Source organism: Pholcus phalangioides, unplaced genomic scaffold, assembly GCF_987345545.1.
Source record: "Pholcus phalangioides strain wild (caught in Gottingen) unplaced genomic scaffold, Ppha-v1.0 ptg000008l_1, whole genome shotgun sequence".
NCBI lineage: Eukaryota > Metazoa > Arthropoda > Arachnida > Araneae > Pholcidae > Pholcus > Pholcus phalangioides.
This window is the reverse complement of record NW_028301601.1, coordinates 12254121-12281969: the sequence shown is the minus strand read 5'-3', so window position 1 is coordinate 12281969 and position 27849 is coordinate 12254121. Positions and strand designations below refer to the sequence as shown.

Below are 27849 nucleotides of genomic sequence, written 5' to 3'. Positions count from 1 at the left end.
AGAAAGGACTGCTATGTAAAAAGCGGATAAGGTTCGCCATTTTGTAGTCCTGCACTATGTCGGATTCCAGTGGTGTTGCTTCAGCTCAAAAGACTAATAATAATAGTAGTTCAGGTGGAAGCGAATCAAACTCTGCTTTTGCGGATGCTGTACAGAGAGCACGACAGGTAATCGCCACATATTTTCGATTATTTTCCTCTCCCGCATTTGTATTTTATTTTTTTTTTTTTTATACTGCGATTGCTTTTTCCGGGGCATGGTTGCCTTTTTCTCCTCCTCCATCCCACCCTACCCCTGCACGTCCTAACCCTGTATATACGTTATATAAAGACGTGGGGTGTTCCATGTGGCGGTGAATGCAGCAGCTGCTCTGAAGTAGAGCTTCAATTATTGAAACGGAACATTAGAATTATACCCTTACCTGTTTATTCATGCAATTATAGCATAATTACCCATCGCGATCGCCTTGTTTTTCCTCATCCAGAAGATCGGGAGAGTTATAATCGCCGTTTTCAAACCTTTTCTTTGTGTTTGGAGGATCTGGCCGCCATCTTTTCCGTAACGATGAAAATGGCGAATAGTGTGGACTTATTATCAACTAGTTGTTGCTAGCGTAGCTAGATTTTATTTTTTAGTTCAGCTTCTCCGTCGTTTTCGTTTATTTCGATTACTTTTTTTTTCGATTATAACTTTTGCTTGAGATTAAATACAAATCGTCCAGGATATTGAAGTCTGAAGTGAATATTTCTTCGCATTATGTCAGGACAACCAGTGGCTACTCCAGAGGTATGTAATGTAAATACTACGCGCGAAGGATATTGATGATTTTATTTCAGCTTAATAGTAATTTGTACACTTGCCTCGGTTTACGAACGATTATCTCGTGTGTACGACGGTGGTGTGATTTCACATTGCGATAATTGCGTGTTAAACTCGATTCTATTCATAACGGTTATCCTCGAAATGTTTTTTCAGTATTAAAAACAATGAAAATCGTTTTACATTCTTTATCGCGACCATTCCATTACAACGACCCATGTTTTATTATATTGACTATCCCAGGGCTTGAGACTTCGGGAAAAAAATAATTTGCCTGCGCGAATACACTTTTGTTCACTTGATTAAACAGAATTTAAGGTGCCAATATTTTCATCACTGTGATGCCTGGACTGCCCTTTGTTTTCATTTTAATATAACATTTGTTTTCTCTGGAATGATTAAGGTCGTTATAACGAGTGGTGTCTATATTGAGAATTTTCTGTTAATCCAATGTTGATTCTAATAGGGTTGGCACAGTATTCCCCGTTAATGGTTTTTTACCAACCTGCATGGTGAAAACATGTTCTCTCCATGGTTTTTACCTCCCCCAGAGAAATTGCTGTTTGTTATTTTAAAAATCAACTTGCTCATTTTCTGAACAAAATGTGTAATTTTAAACCACTGTTATGCAAACACCAAAAACAAATTGTATTCTTACTAGCATGCCTAATTAAATTACCTGTACAGGGTGTCTAGGCGCCAGGTTTACAAACTTGGAGGGTAGGGTACGTCTAGATGACTTGGAATCATACAGCAGTGCATGGTTGGAAATGTTTTCTTGACGCAATAAGGCACACAGAAAACACTAGTGAAGTTGAAAGGACATAGCGTAAGTGAACACTTGTTTTAATAATAGATGTGCATCAAGAAAAAGGCGGGTCAAAGTGTCATTCACGAGTTGTGGTGAGAGTCTGATATCAGATGCGATTTGAATTTAGAACATTCTGAAAGATATCAGGCTACTGTGTAATAGACAGCAAAATTCCTCAGTGCTGTATACAAGGGTGTCACCATTGATATTCCTCCAGTCTGGGGACTCCGGAAGTAATCATGGCATGATTGATCCGGCGATCAAGCAGGCCAGTGCATTAAATGCCCAGAACCGCAGCTCCAGTATATCGCCATCTGACGCATCAGGAAATAATTTCAAAACCCGCACTACATGCGATTTAGAGTAGTCTGGGTGCACCCTATCCCCTCCTGGAAGTTTTAAAAACCTGGTGTTGAGATAACCTATATATACTCATTTATTCATATTATAAATTATCTTGGCATAAAGATTGTATTATCAGATGCCGATATGAATAACAGTAAAAAGTGAAAGATATAAATTCTGGTCAAAATATTCATTCATGAGTCTTTTGAAAAGTAATCTTATGGGTTCTTGGTGGTACAGTCGAATCCCATTATAATGAACTCTGAGACCATAGAAATCACTTATGCGTTATAACGAAATTTCGTTGTAAATGAATTACAGGTTATTTAAAAATGTCCCTATGTAAACTCATACATTGGCTCATGAAATATTTCATAGCTACCAAGTCTCCCCGAATTTTAGCTTCATCTCTCGACCTCCCGAAATGTTCTTAAATCTCCGGAATTTTTACAAAAATCACAAAATATGTGTGAAAAATCCCTGTTTTATTTAGAAAAATCTAATGTATTTATTAGGGAGTGGTTTTAGTATAAAATACTGGTCTTTGTGAAAATCTCCCCAATTTTCATTTTCAGAAGTTGGAAGTTATATTTGGTTTAGGGCTTGTATTTTTTGCCTTGATTTGTCATGTCTTGCCTTATTGGTCGATGAACAGTGTGGTAGTATTAACCAGAATTTTACCGGTCAAAACCCAACGAGACATACATAACACTAACTTTTAAAAATATTTCTGCTACATTGCCATATATCAGTAGAAGATGGATAAAACCACTAGAATTATCATTGTTAGAAATTTGAAATTAGTTTATTCTCTTCTATGGTGATGAACTAGAGATCCAACTGTATGCATGTATAAAATATTAAAAATTATGTAAATAATCTTGGTAAATTGAAAGCTTACTCTATATTAATAATCGTCAATGAAAAAATCAGTGAAGGCTAATTATATTTACCAGGCTTTTACCAGTAAATACCTAGTTTTAACTGGTAAAAACCTAACCCTGAGTTCTAAAGCCAGCTTTTTCCTTAGTCCGGTATTACATTATAAAAGTTTGATAAAAAATTATTGTATAAAATTTAACCAATAAGCATATTACATTTCAGCGAACTTATCTGATCCGCCTATTGGTTGTATTTTTCAAGTTTTATGAAAGATTTTTTTATCTCCAATTGGGTAGCACACACTGGTCAAACACTTTTCTTTTCAGGCATAATGGCATGTGACTCTTCAGCATTAGGTTTTGCCAAAAGTGCTCCTTCTGGTTAATTCCGGGTAACAATACTCTTTCCGGGTGAACACCTTAAAGTGAAAGGATGTGGGTTCGATTTCCCGCAGAGGCAGTTGAATTCTCTTTCCAAAATATATCTTTGCAACAGCCAGTTGTTAAAACCTTCGTATGGTAACGGAGAGTGACGTCATCCTTGTATAAGTCGTCATCTGGTGGCAGCGTCAACAGTTGTGAGCTTGGCCTGAGTCTGGTCCGGCCCCGTCCATGTATGGTCCTTTTCAGTGTACACAAGCTCCAATGAAAGATTGAGAGATTCTGTGTCTCTGTAGTATAGTGGTATAGGGCGTTTACTCGGAAAGGGAAAGGATGTGGCTTCGATTGCCCGCAGGGGCAGTTTAATTTTATTTCCGAAATATATCTTCGCAACAGCCAGTTGTTAAAAACCTTTGTTTAAAAGTTTGGTTATGAAGATTTTAGAAACCTTTAGATTACAACCTTAACTCTTTAACGCCCAGATAGGAAACCTGGGAGGGTCGTGAAAATACCAAGTTTTTTGTGTTCGAAGTGGACTCGTCCAAATTTCGGCCACTTTCCCTCTCCCCACCCTTTCTCCGTGAGTTTCTATTCATGCCACCCTTTGCATTGACGTTCACCCCTTCATTTCAATGGATTTTCGGGAGATAATTTGTCTATACTGAAAACATTTCTTTCCTCACAGTATTATCTCTGGACTAAGGGTACTCAATGCATTTTACATTCTCAAGAAACATTCTAGTACATCAGCTTTTAAAATCCCATTGATAGGGCATTGCAGTTATCTTTTCCGTTCCCGCCTCTGACAAGAGCTTTCATCTACGTCCCCGTTTGTGACAAAACCCCACCAAAACATACCCATACCCCCTAGCTGGGCCGACTTGAGGCGGTTATGGGCATTAACCTACTCGGCCGACTTCGGACGATCTGGGCATTAGAGTTAAAGTGATTTAAAATCAATGTTTTTTTTTATTTAGAATATGTATCGGGTTAAAAGACTATTTGACGACGTTGACAATAAGTTTTTTTACTGCTTTAATACTGATTTATAATTTAGTTTCTGAAGTCTAAAACCTAACTTGGTGATGCCCCTGTCATACATATTTTGAATAAGCAGCAAATTCCACTTAGCAAATTTAACACAGGTAATCAGTAGCTTAGATAAAATAAATAACAAAACTATTGCCGCTGTGGTGGTCGAGTGGTTATAGTGACGGACTCGCGATGCGCAGATCCGGGTTCGAACCCCACAGTGGTGGTCGGCTGAAGTTGGTTTTCTGTGGTTCCCAACTTCAAGGCGCAAATGCGAGCCGATCTCCCCGTTAAAGTCTCGCCACAGAGCAACAGTCCTACAACGATAAGCCATTCAATCATAACACTTCACTCATAGTTAGAAAAACTGATGGCAGATGGCAGCACTACACATAACAAGTATTATAGAGAAACAAAAAAAAACTTCACGCCAGGTTTCACTACACGTACATTCCCGCATGTACCGATTCGTTGGGGGGTTCCGCGGGGGGGGGGTGCATGTGTGGTGTAGCAGTAGTAGGTAGGGACTCCAAAAAAGGGCTCGGTTATCCATGATGTTCTTAAGTCAGCCACCTCGTTGGGCAATTTGCCTGTTGTATTGTATTGTATTTTGTTCCAGACTCTTATGTTTTGAAAAATTCAAAATTTGAAATTATAATTAATATTGTTTTAATTATTGCAGTAAATGTTTAAAAATAAAACATTGTAACATAGCTGCCAAGTCTCCCGAGTTTTAGCTTCATTGCTCGATCTCCCGAAAAGTTCTTAAATCTCCCAAATTTTTATGAAAATCATAAATCCCTAATTGTCCCTAAATATTCCCTACTTCATTAAAAAAAATCCCTGCTTATGAAAACAATCCCTAAGGAATTTCTTGTGGGGCATGAAGCCTTTTTTTTTTTTTTTTTTTTTTTTTTTCCCCCCTTCCTTTTCGAAATGACGTCACACGTCGTAAATGGGGAAATTCCCTTTTTAAAGAAGTTTTACAAACCCTCGGATGGTAACAAGAAAGTTGTTTGTCTTATCGTGCAGGGAAATGACTTAGCAGCCAATAGTCCTGGATAATAATTGAAGATTATAGTGGCGCGCATATGGTCAAAATTTCTTTTGTTGAAGTTACGTACGTGCGATATAACAAAGCATGAATAATGATAAGCAAAAACATATTTAATCAATTTTAAAGATACTTATTCCGATGAATTCCCTTTCATCAAATGTTCCAGAAGAGGGCAGACTTTTCCTTTTTGTACAAGTTGTGTTACGGACATAAACATCGGTCATGGAAAGACTGCCATCATCAGTCGTGAAGTGAAAAAAAAACATCAAGCAAGTGTCACAAAAAGTCGGTGTTCTTTAAAAATTGACTGTTTTCCTTCATCTTCCGATGATTTTGGGGTCATTCACGCAGAATGTTTGTTCACAGCGTTTCTGATTGAACACAATATTTATTTTTACATCATTGAAGTTTTGGCCTCAGATTTCACTTGTTTTTTGCGTAGGAATTTTATTCCCAAGGGTTTAACTTCCATGTATGTAAAATCCATATTTTAATTTGACTTCAGTTTTTGAGTAGGGATTTTATTCCCTACGCTTTAACTTTTATGTTTGGAAAATCTTTATTTTATTTGGAAAAATCCCTATTGTATTTATTAGGGAGTGGTTTTAGCATAAAATACGGGTTTGCGCGAAAATCTCCCGAATTTTCATAAGTTGGCAGCTATGTTGTAATATACAAAAAGTAAGTTTTTCATGTTATATCTAATTGCCTTCAAAACATTATCAAAAACATTCATTTAGGTTTGACAGTTTAAACCTGCTTTTGATGCTTGTCATGTTGAAAATTGACAAAAAACCTGATAGATTCCATTGCATATCTGGTCAAAAGAACTAGTGACTAGTTATGATGTATCTGTTCATGAATTTTTTTTTTTCTATTTTTTTTCCTAGCTTGCAGCGAAAATTCATTCTACAGGGAGTGATAGTGGTAGTGTAGCTGTGGGTGGTGTGAAGAGACCATTGGAAGACGCTATGAATGGTGTGGCAGGTCAGTAAATCAAGTTACTATTGTAAAATCTTCTATTTTATATTTCAGATTCTCTGCTGTTAATTATTATTAAACCAGGCATGCACCTCGTCCATATTCCTGTTGAATTTCTAATGAATTGGTACATGTTGGAATGTGTGTACGTAAGGTGAGCCTTCCTTGTAACTTGTTTCTGGGTAGTGCTGCTATCTGCAAGTTTTTTAAACTACAATTTTTTTTTCTCAACGTATAATGAGTGAAGTGTAATGAATGACAGTTCCCAGTGACCTGAAAAGTCAGGGAATTCATCCTGGAAAAATGGTCCGAAAACATTAAATATTTGTCAAGTCCAGGAGAATCTAAAGGGGAAAAAAATCAAAGGATAAATCTACATTCAAGTGATTTACCTTATTTTTTTTCCATGGAAGATTATTTTTCAAATCCCCCATGAAGAGGAAAAAATTCCTTATCTGCATTTTCCTCCAGCTTCCCTACTGAGAGATGTCTTATCAGTTGAAGGGTGGGATTTTACATACTGGAAAACAATGGTTCCCAAGGATCAATCTGTCCTTTGAGTAGATAGCTAAAGGGATCTAAAGTGGAGAGACCCTCCTTTTCTATTGTTGAAAACAAAGCTAATGTCAGCTCTTAAATTTTCTATCTTTTGAAAAACATTTTATCCTCTTGTTTTTTTTCCTGCCTATGGGTACAGAACACCTTTTTACATGTTGAATGATCTGAATTCAATTATGTTTGAGATTTCCTAGGGGGGACCCCCCCCCCCCCCCCAGATTTTGCAGGATTTTTCTTTCATTGGATTTTTCAACAATTGTCATTTCCATTGTGATGTTGAAAGAGGTTAAAGAATGGGATTAAAGCCCTACTCTGGTCAAGCACCTGGAGTATCACTCATTGGAGACCCAGTTGTGGCCATGGAAAGTCTAAAATTTTATTTTTGAGAAATTCGTACGAAATAAATTTCTAATTTTCATCAATAAAAATTGTAGAAAATCAAAGTTGGCAGCCATGGAATATTTAACTACAATAAGGTATTTATTTTATAAGCAAAACCTTTTTTAAAACTTGTCTTTAATTTAAAATTAGAATTATAAATTATATATGACTAGTTATATAATACCCGGCGCTTACCTTGTTTTCTTCAATGAGGTTTTTTGGATCACGTGATCTCATTTTTCCTTTTGAGGGACATGCAAACTGTCTAAGTTGGCCAATATAGCAACTTCCAGTGCGAATCATGAAAAAAAGAAATCTAGATTCAAAGAAACATAGAAATGAACGGTTTTCCTTTTTTTAAAGGGTTGCTAAGTATTTCGATTTATCCATGTGCCTGTTTCTGCTTCAAAAAATACTTAATTGAAGCTGTGGAATTTCTTCGATGTATTTTACGGACCAATAATTAATTTTAAAACAACCTAAACAGTTCAATAATCAGAACAATACGAAGATATTAAGTTTCATGCTTGAGAAAGTTGAAATCAATGTTATTTCATGGATATCCAACTCAAAAGTAGGTCCTTTCAAAGGGAATAACCACAAAATGCGTCGTGTCAAATGTGCTTGTCAAACTTATGAATCTGGAAAACATCTTAAATATTAAAGTGCTCTTTATAATGTGTCGGGATAGTTCATTGTTGTTACAATTTGGCACGAGACAAATTCCCTTCCAATTTTTTCCAGACTTGGTACTGGTATACTTTCAAAATGCTTTGAAATGATTTTGAAAATATAGTGGTTAGAATTTTTTTGACACAACTACATCGTTGCCATGAAATATCACAAAGTTATGCTTGCAGCTGAAAATTATACTATTCCTTGTAGAAATTCATCGGATGTTAGATTTTCGTAATTTTCAACTATGTTCATAGTTCTTTTACAACGCGTAGTATTTCCTTGAGCATAATTTAATTTCTGTTAATCTGCCGTCAAGGAAGTACTAAGCATCGTAAAAGAGCTATAGACACTGAGATTTTTTTTTTAAATAGTTGTACATTACGAAAATCGAACATCGGATCAATTGCTACGAGGAATGTCAATTTTCAGCTGCGAGCGTAATTACTTTTTATGATAATATACCTTTCTCATAACGATATATTTGTCAAGAAATTCTAGCCACGCATTATTTCTAAAATCATTTCAAAGCATTTTGAAAGTATGTCAATCTTAACTCTGGACAAAATGGGAAGAGGATTTTTATTTATAAAACGCAATTATTATGCCGAACTGTCATAGATCCCTTTTTATAATGGTATGAGAGCTGAGGCCATGTGTAATGGTGTCCTTGATGTTTTATTCAATTCCAAGTTTGTAATTATGCTCTTTCTCATTTACTTATAGATGGATCTCCTGAAATCAAGAAGATGGCAACAAACGATCGTGAGTAATTACGAATAATTAGGGTTTTTTATTTGGTTTTTTCTTTGGTTTTTTTATTTGGTTTTTTCTTTGTATATACTTAAGTTTTTCAAATGTTCATATTTTATTTCTAGCATATGGATCGACTCAGGTGACCTCTATACAAAGGTGAGTTGATATTTTGATTTGAAACATTTCACTGTGTGGTTAATATTGAATATTAAATTATGTAATTCTAATTTTATTTAAGGTTATTATCTGGGAGTGATTTTAATATTTATATTTTAAATTTCAGAAATGGGGCTGATTTTGTTATTGAAGAATATAAAGTACCAGACAAGATGGTTGGGTTAAGTAAGTGTTTCTGGACCTAAACTTGTGATTTGTTTATTGACGGTAGAATCCTATTTTTAATATACTGTTGTAGTGAAAATCTCGTAACGGAAATTTTGTTTTTAAATAGGTTTACATAAGAATGTATTGAGAATTCATGTTACGAAATAAAATCCGCTATAACAAATTCAACAAAAATGTTTCTGAAAATTACGGTACAGAACTTAAAAAAAATGTTCTGTTTATAATGAGTGGTCCCGAAAGGAAACAATTTTCGATTAAATAAAAATAATGACATTAAAATATACATCTACTCTGTCAATGTTTTTGAAAAATCAGACTAAGTTTGAATTTCAAAATCAAACAGCAGTTGTAGGATCCCATGGAAGAAAAAAGAACTACTTTTTCAAATCTTCAAGATTTGTCTTTGCAGGACATTTGTTCGACATTTACCAGAAATATACATTAGGGTTCCTACGGGTCAACCTACAAAAGTCGGGGGGGGGGGGGTTATTAAAAAAGTCTGAAACAAAAATGGCTCATTTTTGTTTTAAAACCTGGAAATTCGTCAGGATTGTTATCTGATCGTGAAAAGGGATAGATTTAAGAAATGGTAATAGAGAAATTTTGACGGGAAAAGGGAAATTCTGATAACATAAATATTGATAATCCGTAAAGTATCGCAAAGCGGTTCATTCAGAGAAGAGGCCATTTTATTCCACTGTATTTAAACTATTGGCCCTTTATCTTGCTTTCCATCGCGAAATCCTGATAATATCTGTTATCGTGCAGCTGAAGATGGTTTGCAATAGTCTGTCAGCTTTAAAGTGCAAATGTGAGCCGGTTTCCATTTTCAAAAAAAAAAGTCGTTGCTGGAAGCAGAAGTTACTGTAATTGATCGCCAATGCTTAAAATCCCGATGTTTCATGAAGAAAAAAAAATATCTAGTATAAAAATATTGAAAACTTCTGGAAAAATGTTAGCCCATTTGAAGTGTTGCTGTTTCACACAGCAAATAGTGGAATATTCTTATTTTCAATGAGAACAATAATCCAAATTACTACAGTAATTTATAAGCTTTTCCAGGAAATATCTCAAATATTTATGATAGGCTTTATTAAAACTGCTGGTTTCTTTTTAAATCATTGATTTAAATCAAAATCATCATTTCAGTGATATTGAAATAAATATCCTGATATGTATATTGCTCATCTGTGGTAAAGTTCGTGATTTAAAAAAGGTATAGATCTTTGGGGTAAATATAAATTTGAAGCAGTTTTTTCTCCACATTCCATTTCTAGATTTTGTACATGGGAAAAATATAATTGATTTTAACACTTAGTTACATAAACTGCACCGAGTACTTTCAGTGCATTACAATACGGCATTAGCGTTCCTCTGATTTTAAAAAGTGGGAATTATTTTTTTTTGTATAAAGCCTTGAATTCTGTGTTTATTTTTTTACCTAAACCCATTACATCTGTGAATGAATGGAAATTTACAAACTATTAATCAACATCAACGGCGATATAAATGTCCTTGAATTTTAATATTTTGCTTGGAAAAGTGCTTGAATAGTCCTTGAATTTTTTTTACTTGAGTATGAACCATGTTTTTTGACAAGAATGTATTGGCAGAGATATGGGAATCGGCATTGCCACTGCTCACTCCGTTTAAGGTCATATTTTTGTCTCCCAAGGCTTGACTGCATTTCAGAATATTCTATATTTTGCTGTTTGAGATATCTTAGAGCAATTTTCGAAACTTTTGTTATTAAAAAGTTTTTTGACAATATTTCCTGTTATTGCCCACTTTTGGAAACACTATCTTGGATCTTTTAGAAAATTACTTTAATATCAACTTTTTGATTGTTATAAATTGTTAGAAAAATCATATTAGCAATTAATTACTTTATTCTGTTTTTAGTTATTGGCAAAGGAGGTGAACAGATTCTCAGGTTACAAGCAGAGACTGGCTGTAAAATACAATTAGCACCAGACAGTGGTGGATCTCCAGACAGACCTTGTACTCTGACAGGAAGTCGGGATTCTGTTCAGTAAGTTGTCTGTTACAGGTTGAATGTTTACTGGAATTTGATTTTAGTTCTTTGTCATTTATATATTCTATTAGTAATTAATCATTCTGATTTATAATTAATTGACTGATTATTTTAATTTTCCATGTTTTAAAGAGAATATCTTCATTAAGTGAATTTGTTATTGAATATGAGCAGCATATATTAACTGTCTGATGAGCATTTACAGGGTCTTGCCGAATATCATGCTTTAAATTTTTTTCTGGCAATACCTAGATATTTAGTCCCCTTGAGTCTATTTTGGCATTTGGTTGTCACATGATTGTCTTAGATTATCAGATTAACCATCATCATTCTTAAGTTTATATTTTAATGAGAAAGCAGGTCATTTGGAGTCTTTTTCTTCCCTTTGTCTAATATGATGTAATAGAAAATATGTATATAATCGATTATTTCCATCCTGGGTTTATCCTCAGGAGTGTGGGCAGGGGGGTGTAGTACAGAGTAAAAAATTTTATGGAGGGTAGTGATTTTTGATGTAAAATAATCAAATATTTAAAAACCTGTATTAAAACTAATTACAATAATATTTTTATTTTCATTTAAATGTTTTATTTCGTGCACATATTCAATTTCTTGATTTCTCATTGCAATATTAAACACTAGTGCACTGTGAGAATTTTAAGTTGCAATACAGGTATTTCTAGCCTTTACGGATTATACTCAGTAACACTTTACGTAAACCTCATTTATAATATAAGTTTAAGTCATACTTGTCAAAGAAATGTGTAATGCATTAGATACGTCTAATATTAGAAAAAATATGTAAAGTTAGGAATACCTGTATTGCTAGAGATTTTGGATTTTAAAATGTTCACTTTGATCTTATGTCAATGTTCCATATGTTATGTGCTTGAAACATTTTTTTTTTTTCATCAGTTCATTTTGATAATTTGTAAAGGACATTTATCTCTTTACAGAAATACGTATTAGACCATGAATAAAATTGAGGGAAATGCATTATATGAAAATGGGTTATTTTTGGGGGCAATATTTTTATGCTGGGTTGATACATATTTTTACATGCTATTTTCTACATATATTTAAATATGAAAGAATTTTGAAGAGCATCCTCTAAATCCTTGAGCGTCTTTATTTTCTAAATGCAGATAGGAAATTGTCTGCGGAGTATTACTTATAATTTTTGCTGATATCGTTATCAACTGCTTTTTTTTCTTTTCCTTCAAAGGAAACACTTCGCAACACAGTCATTGTCTCCATGTCAAATGGATTCCCAGGATAGGCTTTGGTTGAGCATTGCCTGATCCCGTGTCACGAAGCAGGCCATTAAAACTACATACAGTGTGTGGTGTTTTTTGGGTTTAAGATTAAAATATACCATTATATATTGCACATATAAACTGTTGATATAGTAATTCAATGAGAGTAACATGAGATTTTATTTTTCTAAATGCTGTGGGATAGAATCGTTTTCTTTGCATATGATCAGTTCTATAGTACATTGAACATAGTGTTGTTGAAATCGTACTTGAATCATAACCTTATCTTTCCTTGTTACATCGGTGTTGTATGTATTTCTTGGGTGTATGCATTTAGCTTTTGTGCTATAGGTTTCTTATTCTTGTATGTTTTGTCAGTGGAGAATTTACATATTTTATCAGTATTGCTTGGGTGAACCAAAATACTTGCATTGAATTGTTTTCCCAGTGAAAGAAATCTGTGCTTTAAATGTGTGCGCAATATATTTTGTTTTAAATTCTCCATTGAAATGTAGTTAAATTATTAAAAGTTTTTCCCCTTATTAATTCAAAAGAAAAATCTTGCAATTGTTGGGTATTTAAAATATCACTATGCCATAAATTTTATTAGGCTTATTTTTTTTACCATGTTAAATTGTATAGATGATCTGTCATTCCAGTTCTAAATATAAATGAATTTCACATGGGGCAGAAAATCGTATTTATATAATTAAAATAAAGATAACTTGTGAAGTCTAGAAATTTCAAATGTGTTTATACCTTTTTCGATTAGAGTTTAATTCTTTTGATGCAGTTTTTTTATGGTAAGATCTCTTTTAAATTTTAATGGATATTTCAATTGTCTATCTTCGTTTCTCAGTCTGATTTTATTTTGTATCTAAAATTTATTGGATCAAATGAAGGCTATATTCCACAACTTGAATGCATGTAATTTTATTTCATTACTATAAAATAAGCTCTTTCGTAAACTGGCTTTTTCCAGCAGTCTTTTCATATTGTATGAATTTGAGTGTCCGTAAATTTTTAATCGTACTTAAATTTTTTTTATTTAACTGGGCATATTAATTATTAACCATCTCAATACTCGCAATACATGTACATTTGCTTTTGCCTACCCACTTTAATTCTTAAATTGATTACTTAAATCTCAGTTGACTTGCAAATTGAAGTTTATTATATCTGTATTTGAATTCACATCTTTGTTTCAAAGCATTAGATACAAATATTTCGAGCTTTATTGCACTTCGGACAAATATTCTTTGATATGCATTACTTGTAATGTGCTAGTGACTGATTTCAGTGCCAGTTAATTATTAGATAACCTCGATATATTCAGTTTGATTTTTGAATTGCATAAATTGTGATTTTTAAAAAGTTAGAATTTAAAGTGCATATTCAATTTGTAATCTTTTATAATTCAAAGCATAACTTGTGATTTAAAAAAAGAATTGTGTATTGATAGCAAACACGTTTTCAAGATTTCTATAATTAATATTTAATCTCTTAAAGCGTATATGCATATACTATATATACAAAAAATCTAAATATGCCAGAGCTGTGTAATGTGTCATGAACAAAGTATTTAACAGGGACCTTAATTATCTTAAACAGGGTGAGGTTTATTGGAGGCTGCAAAAATTTGTTTGGACAATGGTGTCAGGTAAGAACATGCTCACCAGAAACAAAATGCCCCACCATTGTCAGGGACCCTAGATTCGGTGCTGTAAATTCATTCCTATATTGCTCCATGGCTGTTGAATTTTATCTCGTTGTTTATCCTTTCTTGTATAAAAGTTTTTTTGAATGGTTATTATTTGGGATTGATCTATGTGTTGTTGATGTGCATGGATCCCCTCTAAGTTTGTTTAATGTGGATGCAATTAGATTCGGTTAAGAAAATAATCTTTTTGCTGGTGACAGTCTTTATTTCAGTTATTTCTTGAGTTGCAGGGAGTCGGTGTGTGTGGGATCAAGGTTATGTCTTATACGACATTCATCTTTGGATGTGGCTTTTCTGATTTTCCCTTTCTAAAAATAACCTTTATAAATTTCTCATTGAATAACATTTTTTTTATGCTTGTAATTTATATTGTATATGAATAAATTGTGTGAAAAATATTCTGGTAAAATTTATAAATTTCTTGATAATTTTTTTGTCATGTTTTATCTATATAGTTGTTTAAATGCAAACCTTTAAATACATTGCTTATTCTATAAATGATATTCCCCACACTTTGTGTTTCATTCTTTTTGAATAATCGTTATTGCTTTATATTATTTGCATGTGTTGCTTATGGAGCAATATGGAATTTATAATAAAAATGATGTTGCTTATTCTAATGCATTATCTAGGGTCCTTGACCTAGTTGCATAAGAAAGCTTTAAAAATTGCATAATTTTTTTGACCTCAATTATTCTGAACTTGAAAAAAAAAAACCCTTCCCATGTTTAATTTGATGAATGAAAAATCTGAGTAACAGCAAATGGAAAATTTATTTTCCAATCTGTATAGTGTCATTTTGCAAATCTTTCTGCTTTTGCTATTCTTCTCCATCTTTTCATTTTATGGACACATAATTTTAATGGGAATTTTTAATCTGGGTTGGGGAAATTTTTGTTTTATGTTTTAATATTTTTAGTCTTTCAAGTTTTTATTCATTCAATTATCCAACAAGTCGGCTTGTTCTTAACCGCAGTTTTCTCAATATTAAATTTTGTGGAATTGGTTTCAAGTATCTTACTGTGTGTGAATTTGTGCCTAGGACAAACTTTTTAATGTACTTTAATATGCAGTGGGGAGTGGATGGGAAGTTGCGCTATAAGATTTATTCATGCTTTGCTAGTGGTAAACTTTGTTGGGGGGTTGTCGTGTGGTATATTTTCATACGAACCACTTGCTAGTAAAGAAATCTTGGCAACAGTTCCCTTAATTCATTTAGATAAAAGGAAAGGGTATTTGGACACAGTAGGTAAAAAAGGGTTTTCTATACACCAAGTTCTTGTGGCAGAATTATTTTTTCTGATCTTTTTTTTTCAATATTTTCAGGCGAGTGAAAGTCATGATAACACAGATCATAGCAAAGGCAAATAGTCCTTTCCCTCCAGATGCTGGACATGATGGGCAGTTCACTGCTGAAATGATGATTCCAGGTCCAAAAGTTGGACTGCTGATTGGAAAAGGTGGTGAAAATATCAAGAATTTGCAGGTATTTTATTTTTTTGAAAATTTTCAATCTGGAATTTAAGTATTAAACTACAGATCTATTTCAAATATAAGCAGGTCAGCTTTATCATTCATGCTTCTCCACTAATTTATTGGAAATTGATTTTAATAACTAGAAAAAATAGTATCTCGGAGGTGGGTAGGATTTGAATCAAACGTTTTTAATTGAAATTCACTGACTGCTTAATAACAAATCTTGTTAATCATTAAGAATGCATACTTTCTTATCACCTAACTGCTTTTTTCCTAATTTGCTCAAATTTAATTAAGCAATAAATTTATTTTGAGTGATACAGAACTGTTTTCTTCAATGTACATGCACTTAAATTCTGTATCTTAGAATGAAAGTGATTGTATAGGAATTGCTTCTTTTATCAATCACCTTTTAACTATTATGCTTTGCTTTAAATTTTATTTCTGAAAATTTAAGGTTTTAATCTCAATTTTTAAAATAAAATAAAGTTTCTAAAATCTCTAATCAAACTTTTAAAATCTTATGACCAAGAGAAATATTCTCGAATTAAAAGTTGCCCTTGGGGGGGGGGGGATTGTCAAATTTTTTTTTATGTTTCAGGCAATGAAAAATATTTCATAATATAAATAAAATTAGTAAAAAAGTTTCATTAGTTGCAAGAAACCCCCCAAAGCAGAATGTTTAGCACTGTTCTGCAGCGAGCCCTCAGCTGACTGGAAATGTTCTGCGGTAAAAATCCCCATACGTGTAATTTTTTTTGCACTTTTTCTTAAAATTCTTCCAAATTGTTCTGCGAAGCACGTCAGATTTTGGCACATTCTGCTTTGGGGCTCTTCACCTCACCTTACATCTCTAATTCAACAAAAATTCTTCTGGAATCATCTTCAAATTCTTCTGGGCTACTACAACAGCATATGTAATGAAAAGGTATATTCGATTTGAGGCGTTAATCCTATAATAGTGCACCAAAATTTTCAGTTGACCATGTAACATAGTGCTCAGTGATTATTGTTTAGCTTGATTTATCTTGATGACAAAAAAATAAGGCAGATTATGAGAGCACTATGAATGTACAGATGGACCTACAGTACATCAGGGATTCAACCAAATAGCAACAAAAATATCGAATTTTGTTTCAGTATGCCTGGAATTTCGAAAAGAGTGCCAAAAAATTTTGGTTCCTGCTTGCTGCGAAACAATTCTTTTGAGTAGAGTGTTTTACTCTGTACTTTTTAACACCCTCCTATAGTCTTATCTCATGGCGTCGAAAAATATGTCTGTCGGAAAGTAGTTTGATTACACTGTAAAGTACTGTGTTGGGAAAAACTTGTGGACTAACCATGTATGCTTTTCAAGCTTTGTAAGCACCAAGAGATTCTTTTTAAACTGCAACAAGCATGTTGAATGGATAATACATCTGGGAAAGAGTTACCGGAAGTCCAGAAAAGTTTGCGAAATTGCCAGGAATATTTGCCATCTTTTCAAGTCCTTGTGCTCGACATTGTCCCCGAAAATCGGATTGGTATAACTGCGGCCCCTCGTCTGGCTTTCCATTGCGAAACCCTTATAATATCAGTGATTATGCAATTGAAGATGGTTTGCAATGGTCTTTCAGCTTTAAAGCGCAAATGTGAGTCGGTTTCTGTGTAATAAAAAAGATACTGGTAGCAGCAGGAATTACTATAGTCAATCGTCATTGTGTCAAATCCTGATGTTTCATGATAAAGTTTCATTCTGGGAGTGAAAGCTCATGTTCGTCAAATTGTGAATGCTAATTCAGAAACTTTGCTGAATAACGAGCATTAAATTTCCAAACACGTTGGATCTTCATAAATTCTCTCGTTTTGCAACAATTTCTTTCAGATTATAAAAAAATTAAAAATTTAAAAATAGAAAATTTAAAATATAAAAAGAGAATGTCTCATTTTTAAACTGCTGCTGTTCCAGACAGCAACTAGTTCCCTCAGTAAGTAAAAAGTGTAATCTTAAATAGACTGGTATGAAAAATCTTGACACTTTTTTTTAAACAAGGTGTTGAAATCTTGCGAGACCAAAAACAAAAAACAAGCCTGCAGGGACCAGTCATTTGGGGGGGGGGGTGAGAGAGGGGATATCTTGTTCCCCCGACTTGGAAAAATACGTTAGAAATGATATACAAGGGGTGATCAAATGAAAAGGTACGAAACGACGTAAAAACGTAACAGTTAAATATTACATATTCCGTCGTGGGAGAATGTAGCGAGACATCTCGGGATGCGATTGGAGTCTCTGACTGGGATCGGAGCATGCGCGGGCACCCGCGTGCACAGGAGAGAGCAGAGGCTCTTATCAAAAGCGGCGTCCAAATGATGCGGCAGTCCGTATGAGGATAAGATGGCGTTCGTGTTGCAAAATTTGACGATTGAGGAGCAGCGAGGTGTTATCCGATTTCTGACAGCGGAAGGTGAGAAACCGGATGGTGACAGTTTACGGGGAAAGATGTGTCTGACAAGTCTGTCAGAAAATGGAGTGCCCGTTTTCGTGCAGGCCGTGAGAGTGTGGGTGATGGCCAGGCAAACACTGTCGTCACGAGCGATCTCATCGACAAGGTGGACGACCTAGTGAGAAGTGATCGGCATGAAGGTGGATGTCAGCTATGGAACCGTGTGGACAATTGTTCACGACAGGTTGCGATATCGGAAGGTGTGTGCCGCTTGGGTTCCAAAGCAGCTCACCGACCAGCAAAAGGAACTGCGTATGGGGCTAGCACTGTAACATCTGTTTCGGTATCAGGAAGGCCCCGCTTTCATGGAGCGGATCGTCACAGGTGATGAGACCTGGTGCCATCACTACGAGCCAGAGACAAAGCGGGACAGCATGCAGTGGAAGCATGCGTCGTCACCTCCCCCTAAAAAGTTCAAAGCCGTGCCGTCAGCAGGCAAGGTGTTGCTCAGTCTTTTTCGATGTTCAAGGTCCGCTACTTGTGGAATTCCTCGAGCATAAAAAAACCATTAACTCTGTGTACTGTGAGACACTCCGACGCCTACGCAGGTCCATCAAGAACAAAAGACCGGGGCTGCTCAAGAAGGGTGTGGTTCTGCTCCATGATAACGCGCTTCCACACGTCTCCAAAGTCACACACATGGAACTGGCCAAGTTCAAGTGGGAGCCGTTGGACCATCCGCCCTACAGTCCGGACACGTCGCCTTGCGATTTCCATGTGTTTGGTCCACTGAAGAAACACCTGAAAGGGAAGCGCTTCAACTCGGACGACGTACTCAATGACGCTGTGAAGGACTGGGTCTCGTCACGGCCACAGGAATTCTGGGAACAAGGAATCCTGCAGCTTGTTCATCAGTGGGATCGCTGTGCTCAGGCCTATGGTGTATATTTTGAATAAAGTCTACATTTGTACCCACCGTGTCGTTTCGTACCTTTTCATTTGATCACCCCTTATACATATTGAGAGGCCCCCCCCCCCCCCAGAGGTGTCACGAGTTCAATACCCGGTTCGTCCTTGGCAAAAACTTTCCTGAGACGGGTATAACAAACTGTGACATGACCGTAGAAAAAATTGCTACTGCGGGGAGGCCCCCATCGAGGGGTTGGTGCGCTAACCCCTCCATGAGTATAAAAAACAAGCCTGCCATTCGGAATCAACAATAAATTGTAGGTCCCGGTCTAATTAGTCCTCGTGTGCAAAAAATGGCTGGTGCGACAAAAATGATACATGATCTTCCGTCCCCTGAAAAAGTTGAAATGACTGCCCTGACCGTAGTTTTCTTTTACTTAAAAGGAGTGGGGGGGGGGTAAATGAAAATATTGTGTAAGAGTTGATTTTGTTGCTCTAATTTATAAATATCTGCTCAAAATCTTTTCTGAAATTGACTCCCACCCCCGCAACACAGTAAAACCATCCAGTTCACCTTGACTTATTTACATTGGAACTTGTAATTTACACATTTTGCACTGTTTCCCTGAAAGTGGTCTTGAAGGAGTGTTTTTAAAAACTTTACATGCCTTCATAATTTGTTATGCATTGTTAGAGTTGACCAGCTGAATTGTGGAAGACAAAAAAAAAAATTAATCTGTATTGTGAGAACAGAAAAGAATTATCTGTGGGTGCACTGTTTTTTTTTGGCCAAAAATTGTTTTTGTAATTGTAACCAAGTCATTTCTGTCAATTTGCTTTGGCTTAAATCGGTCTTACAGGATTTTGAAATTGTGCTTTAAAAAAAATTATGCTGTCTAAGGCTATTACTTTTAGTCCTGCTTCTTTTTTGAGTGTGCAGTCTGATCTATTGACTGTTAATTATGCGGATGAAGATCTTTTAAAATCCAACGTAATAAATGAAATGATGAGGTCTGGCTGCAGGGTTTAAGCTAGTCTAATTTTTTGCAAAACACTAAAGAAGTGGTAGCTACTTGGGCTTACAGAAGATATGAAACGAAAGGACATCCAACCATGAATCATTAGCATTGCAACATTTTGCTAAAGCTTTTCCTTGTATTTTCACTTTTTTGCTAAAGGAATTTTTTATCTAGCTTAAACCCTGTCTAGCTGTAATTAAATCTTTTTAATCATTGGTCATCTTCAGTTACATTTTCTTTGACTACCGATTTGATGTTTAATGAAAATGGCTTTTGCTGATCTGGATTATCCAGAAGAGGGCTGAACTTTAATGTGCAACCACTCACCTTTTTTATTAATGTGCTGATTTAAACAATTATAGCACATGCATGCTGTATTGCCAAGCTTTGCATTTGACGACCATGTTTTATTTTCAAATCAATTTCCCACATTTTCATTTGAATATTGTTTGTGCTCAATGATTATTGTTGAACTTGATTCATTATGATGACAAAATATAAGGCAGATTATGAGAGCACTATAACTTCATTATCACCAGTGGACTTGTTATATCAATCTGACGACCCATAAATATTAACTCTTTTGAATACAAAATTAGTTTTAAAACTATAAGTATGACTGATAATTTATAGGAAAAAGGTGGCGTGAAAATGGTCCTCATCCAAGATGGTCCTCAGCAAACATTACACGAGAAACCTCTGCGTATTTCTGGTGATCCACAAAAAGTTGAGGTAAGATAAAATCTGTTATGTAAATTTGTAAAAAAATTGACAGAATAGTGAAAAAAATTGTGTATTATATTAAAATGAATATTAATGGCTCTTGTCTTTTTTTCCAGTTTGCAAAGCAAATGGTCATAGATTTGCTTGCGCAAAAGGATTTGGAGGTATGTGATTATATGTATAGTATTATTGCCTTCTGTTGTACAACATTCATGTTTATATTTCAATTATAGTTTCAAAAACTAAGAAGGCAGTATGGATTTTGTTAAAAAATCAATCATTTATGAAAAAAATTGAAGTGTCATTTAATGTAATCCACTGTTTATTATAAAAACTAGGGTTTGATAAATTTCAAGTTACCATAGTAATTTTAAAACGATATTGATAACTGAATATTTGGTTGTTCAGAAAGGTGGATTTTTGTTTTTAATCTGGAAGACTTGAAAAGGTTCAGGTTCTCAGAAAACTTCCCCTAAATTTTTTACTGAATCCTTATTTGAAAAAAGTTGTTTCAAGAATTTTTATATGGGGAAAGTTTGTCCCTCTTCTCTCTCTTCCCCCCCTGGAAATAACTCCTTCCCAGGAATTTTTTAACTCAACTTATTCCTGGAGTTCTCACTTGGGGTAAAATGGAGATTTTTCTTGATTTCTGCATGTACAGATCTCTGGTAATTAAATACCCATTGTTAGGCAGTCGTCTGCGACGTCACGCCAGATAGCGATGTGATGTTTTTCGGGAGCGGATCCTTATTTAATTTTTTTTTTAATCTTAGATCCAAATTCTTCACAAAAATACATCTGAAATCTAATTCTCCAAGGTTGGCAGTTGATGAAACATTTTGGACAGTTTCTTCCAATAAATATGGCCTAGTGCCCTTAAATTTTTTCTATTTATCAAGCCCTGGTTCATGTGCACATTTTAGATGTTATAATGAAACTATAAACCAATATTCCTATATTTTATGAAGTATTTGTATTACCTGGACACCATATATTTCATATATATTATTTTATATATATTTTATTTTTATGGCAAATATGAATTTATTTTTTTAGCTTTAGAATTAATTTCATTTTTTTTTTTCCTAGTTTTAAATTTTTGGTGTAATTAGATTTAAAGATTAACCTGGTCTATTTTTAAGTTTCTTATGCAACTCGTTCTTTGTTCAAAACTTTCAACCTAAGTCTAGACAGATTATTGAAATTTTGAATTATGATAGAAATTAATGAAATGGGTATTTATGATTTCGTTCTTTCCTATTTGTATTTTATTGACACCAACACCAGGTTTTCTTTTGCTTATTAGTATATTTTTTTCTCATCTAGCGTTTTGCAAATGGAGCTGGTGCTCAAGAAGAGGCAAGTTTAACTTTTCTGATAACATTTTTTAAATAACAAAAATAAGGAGATAATCAAAATTGCATTAGAGATTTCTCAAATCTTATGGAATCGATCCATGTAACTAAAATATGTAATTATAACGTATTTAGAAGTCTTCGCAATGCCGAATATGCTTGTGATGCTAGAGGCATGTGCAGATCAGAAAGGAATTTCTTTTGAAAATTGCTTCTCGCACAAAAAAATTACTAGTTTTATTGGATGAAATAGTAGGGGAGAAGGGTCTTTTTATACGTAATTTAAAAAATGATAGAACTGCATGTATCGGCGAAGGCACCTCTCCCTTTATTTGCCCTTAACAATTTCAGTATTTTATTTTGGCAATGACGGAAATCTCTTCTGTAATTGCACAAAATTTTGTAATTTATGTTTTTGCTTGTTAAGTTGGTGTTCTTTCTCCAGAATTTTTCGAAAAAGATGGGATTATAATTGAGTATTGGGTATGAATGAAAGCTTTTAAAATCAGCCTAAAAGATTCTGGGGGAGAACACTTGAAAAAAAAATGGATCTTTTAGGTAATTAACTACTTCATATATGAACTTTCTAGCTCATGGTCCCGCGTCAAGCTGTCGGTGTTGTGATAGGAAAAAGTGGAGAAATGATCAAAAGAATTCAGAATGATACTGGAGCAAGAGTCCAGTTTATCCAAGGCAAGGAAGATATTCCTGGCGATAAACTGTGCCAGATAACTGGACACCCTGAACAAGTGCAAAAGGCGGCTTCCATGATACAAGAGTTGATACAAAGTGTCTTGGTATGATATAAAGCTGCTTCCCATTTTAAAATTCATTTGTTAATTTGTGTGATCCCAAAGCATTTTTACAAAAATTAAGTTGGACACGTAACTATATCTTATAAGATTCATACCTCTTCTTGAGCACATTGCTTTAAAATATTTATGTATAGTTAGGGTTTTATTTTCAAATTTTATTATACAGTTAAAGAATCTTTTTATATTTTAATTTGGTTCTAATTGTGAATAATAGTTTATTGGGACTGGATACATTAAATTGAGTTATAATAGGGCTTAGGTTTAAATAAAGGAAGAATCCTTTTATTGGGTATGGTGTCCACTTAGGGCATTGTGTGAAACATTTCTGATGTAGGTTCATGATCAACAGATGGAAGGCGGAGGTGAACCTAGAGGTGGAGGCAGAGGTGGCGGACGAGGAAGAGGCCGTGGAATGGGAGGACCCGGCATGGGTCGTGGCTTTGGCCCTGGCGGACCACGCATGAGAGGACCCTCTGAAGGACCCGCAACAGAGATCCAGTTTCCCGTTCCAGCTAACAAGTGTGGCCTCGTGATCGGCAAGGGTGGTGAGACAGTCCGTGCCATAAATCAGCAGTCAGGAGCTCATGTAGAAATATCCAGGGGTGCTCAACCAAATCCTCACGAGAAGTTATTCTTAATACGAGGATCTCCACAACAAATTGAGCACGCAAAACAATTGATCAGTGAGAGAATCGGAATGGTAAGTCATTTTTCTTCAAGAACATTTTTTTTCTTTGAATTTTTTCTTCATTGTCTTTTTTTCTGATATTAAATTGATTTTAGTTTGTTTAAATATAAATTCAATGGACCTGTAGTTTTCATCTCATGAATTTTCACCGTTGATCTGTTTTCTAGGAGTGCTTTGTAAGTAACATTTGATATTCATTTAGAACAATGAACATAGAATAAAAATTATGCGATCTTCATAATTTGGAATAGATACCTTTTTTGATTAATTCAGATGACATGTTAGCATTACTGACAGGTTATGTGAAAAATTGGAACAAGCACATAGCATCTCCTAAACTCGGGCAAACCCTTGCAAGTCAAAATTATAGTATCCTAAATGATATATTGTTCAAGCATGTATAATTAAATATTTTTATTGTATTGGCATAATTTGAAAATTATTTATAGATTTTTAAAAATTGAAATTTTTTGACAATTAAAAAGTCTATTGTAGCAGTCATGTGGCGTGTGGTGGTGATTATGAAGGCCAGCCGAAAGCTGGGTTCATCAGATACCAGTGTTACGAAGTACAGATAACTGGATATCAAGCGAGGATAATTGGAAAGAAAAATCACATTCCTCTGGGAAAACGAACCACCGATTTCACTTTCCTGGCATGTGTTCCCCACAGAGGAATCTGGCTTTTCTTTCCAATTATCTTTGCTTTGGTATCCAATCGTCTGTACTTTGTGTAATTCCATTTAAGTCATATCATTATAGCACTGATATAATGTTTTTCTAATTTTTGTGGTTCGTTTTTTTTAAAAAAATAATTTGATCCTATAAGTGTTATAAAATTTCAGCCTCCTCAAGGTGGGCCTCCCGGTGGACCACCCCAAGGCGGACCTCCCAATCAGTTCCAACCACAGTATCCTCAACAGTTGTAAGTAATTATATAGCTTTTTAATTGTCTTAATTTAAGTTGAGGTTTCAAACGTGCTATATTTTTTCTAACACATGTATTACACCTTAGCCAACAGCCAGGAGGACCAGGTCAACCATATGGTGCTCCGAGTTGGGGAAATCCATACCAGCAATGGCCTAATCAGCCAGCGTCCGCCGGTGTTGCTGTTGCAGCAAATGATCCAAGTAAGTGATTTTTCAGACAAATGTATTGTTTTAAAAGATTTTGATTGATACCGAAATTGCCTAGTGTAAAACCTTGTATCATAATTTTTGAAAATCTGGTTTCACATCAACCCGACAAGGCATATTACTAATGAACTTAGTGCCGTGTATTGCTAAAATTGAAAGCCTAGTGGTTCATACCAACAGTTACAATAGTTTGCTTGTTTTTTTGCTTCTCTTAAAAAAATTAAAGCAAACTGACTTACAAAGCTTTTGTACTAGGCCATCGATAAGTTGCATGTTAACTGGATTGTTTCCCCCTTCGCAAGTTAGAAACAAATATTTTTTGCAAGTGTTGCATTTTTCTTTGTCAGTACATTATTTTTCTAAACCCACTATATTTATGAAGTTCAATCTAGGTGAAAGGTAAGCAGTACATGCATAGGAATACGAGAGATTATTTTGGTTTTTTTAAGCTCAAAGCAGAAATTTCAAATTCTGAATTCATTCTTCGGTATTTAAAGTTATTTTGTGTGCATGCTAGTTTTACTTTGTTGTTCGAATTTGTTTTACACTACCAGGGATTATTGTTTTGCTCATTTGAATCATTAGGTACCCATTAATTGACCTCGTTATACCCCTTAAATAGTTTCTGTTGCCAATTTTGATTTTTTAAATAATTTGCAATTATTTTTCAACTTTGCTTTTTCTTTTCTTTTTTTCTTTTTGTTATCCTGCTATTGTCCCAACAGCCAAGGTTGCTGTAGATCCCAATGCTGCAGCATGGGCAGCTTATTATGCCCAGATATATGGTCAACCAACCCAGGCACAACCTGGCCAGATGCAACCTACACAACCCCAGCCTACAGCAGCGGGTAAGGAAAAAAGCTATATACAGCTTACATTGCATGCTGAATTACATTGTTTTGTGTGTGCTGAAGAAAATTTTACGATTTGTGTTAAATCGGACCCAGGTGTAAAGAAAAGAATTTTTTTTGCAATGATTTTTTTTTTTAAACTTGAGTATTACCCATCACATTTTTGATTTCTTTCGTTATGTTATATTTTTAATAAGTTTTTTTTTTTTAGGATGGGTGCAAGGCAAGGATTGCACTGGACAATAAATCTTGGTTAAATTTCTGCATCCGAAATGAAAAGCTGTGTTTCGTGTGCTAAACACTAATTTGATTAATTTAAACTCTTGGCTGTACAGTTTACTCTAGAATTACATATAAAATACATTGAAACACAATATAAGTATATAGAACAGAATAATAAAAAATGTACAGAAGAAAAAAACGCATGGGGGAACTTCACCGATAGTAGTCGCAACATTAATGTAAAAACACAATCCAAATACATTGTATGTATTTCTTCACAATGATTAATTTATTGGCATCTGACATATACTTAGTTTTACATTGTGTTTACTGGACATGAAGAGCATTTTACAATAGTAGTCCAGTAGATGCCACTGTGCTCTAATTTACCTGGGACCCAGGTTATCTGTCAAACCTGGATTCTTTTTGAAAGTGGGTGTTTCAAAAAAGTCTCACCATTTAATGATATCCCTGCGAGTCCAACCAACTGGTGCTTATAACGTTTTGCTGGGGTTGGCTGACAAATCAATCATATGGTTGCTAAGAAATTAGTATTGGTGCCTGAAATTTAGTGTTCTTAAATTGGAATTTGAAGGCAAAAAAATTCTGAATTTATATCACGGGTGGAAAAGTGAAGGGGGGAAATTTATCTTGTTTTTCATCGAAAGATGTTTCGTACCTAAATTTTTCTGGGGCCAAGATGTTTTTGCAATTTGTTAAGTCCTTTATTTTATCATCTGGGCAGAGTTAGGTAAAACAACTCTTATTTTATTAGGTTATAAATTTTTTTTCTTCATTTTTAATGCTGGATTCGAGTGAGAAGGTTTTAAACAGGTAAAAAATGCCATGGTTTTTGCTGTATTGTCCAAAACCTTGCTATTGGGTTGGAACTGGAATTCCCCCCTCCCCTTTTGAATGAACTGGATCTTGCTATGTTTTCTACATACATTTCTCTAGTTTCATGATATCCACAATATTTTTTTCATGGGTTTTACACTGCATTGCTATGTTGCTAATACAAAGTGTTTATCTTGGAATGATGTCTTTTAATAGGTGGTCCTTCTGGAGCACCAACAGCAGCACCAAACGCTACCACTCCAGGTGGTCAACCAGATTACAGTGCCGCGTGGGCAGAATATTATCGTTCTTTAGGAATGTACAGAGAGGCTGAAATGATAGAACAGCAAGCTAGAAGCAATCAGGTAAGTTTTCTGCCACTTGTGTGGTTTGTCAATCGCTAGTTTTAAAATGGTCGTATTTTTATGAAAGCAATATTTTTGTTTCATTCTGATTTTTCTATTTTTTGCAGATTAGTTTTGATTCCTAACATTCTATTTTGATTTCCAGACTGGTCAGCCAGCTGCATCGCCTGCTACTGCTCCTGCAATGGGTGCACCTGCTCCTGTCGGTGGCCCAGGTGCACCACAGCCTGGAGCTCCACCTCAGTCTATAACTCCGGCTGGCACTCCTGCACCATCAGGTGCGGGAGGGGCTTACCCCGGTGTGTACCAGCAGCCAGGACAACAACCTGCTCCCGGACAGGTTCCATATGGTGGAGGGTACCCAGGATATAATTATGGTCCTTATGGAAACCAACAACCGTTTGCTGCTCCAGCACAGCAGTAAGATTCTTTTGGTTTGTAAGGGCAAAAATGTGAACAAGCATTAACAACCAGCTTAATGTCTTAATGCTATCACTTATATCCATTTCTAATTGTTTTTCAGGTAAGCTCGGGAAGACCATGTTTTAGTCTTTCATTGAAACATCTGTAAGAAGTATTCATTTCTCTTCCTGCCTGCTGTCTTGTCTCATCGTCATATCTTTCTGTGAAATGTTCCGAAGGTTGTGTTACCGAGGACTAAGAATAATGTGTATAGGAAGATGAAAAAGTTTCTTGAACTTTTTTTTTCTCTTCAATCTCTGAACTTATTTTGTTAATGGGAGGGAGTGCGTGTGTCATCATACCCGCGGCTGTAGTTATGTCATCATAGAACATTCCTGTCAATTCATTTCTTTGATACATTTGAGCTGCTGCTGTGAGTGCGAGATTCTTTTTTTGATGTGTTATCTTGAAAGAACTTTGTTGAGACATTTTGTAATTGAGTATGGTAAATTTGTCTTGATTTTTTTATGTTGCTCATCAGTTACATTGTATACTTCTGACCTGTTCAGTTATTAAAGAGCCATTTTAGAAAGTT

At 34.8% G+C, this 27849-nt stretch overlaps 1 protein-coding gene across 8 annotated transcripts; it reads left to right on the top strand.

Annotated features, from left to right (window-relative positions):
• On the top strand, nt 1-27849 carry LOC149083732 (far upstream element-binding protein 1-like). Of its 8 annotated transcripts, none has more exons than XM_089234206.1 (18): nt 1-167; nt 6217-6313; nt 8648-8686; nt 8800-8833; nt 8961-9019; nt 10925-11054; nt 15360-15519; nt 20494-20592; nt 20700-20747; nt 21910-21942; nt 22529-22735; nt 23103-23453; nt 24286-24365; nt 24456-24571; nt 25303-25425; nt 26704-26852; nt 26998-27272; nt 27376-27849. In XM_089234206.1, exons 1-18 carry the CDS (start codon nt 57-59, stop codon nt 27377-27379), a joined length of 2115 nt encoding a protein of 704 aa, XP_089090332.1. In that variant the 5' UTR covers nt 1-56; the 3' UTR covers nt 27380-27849. The 8 variants fall into 8 exon arrangements, with proteins under 8 accessions (XP_089090332.1, XP_089090334.1, XP_089090338.1 ...); XM_089234207.1 differs by lacking the exon at nt 1-167 and adding an exon at nt 314-786; XM_089234208.1 differs by lacking the exon at nt 25303-25425.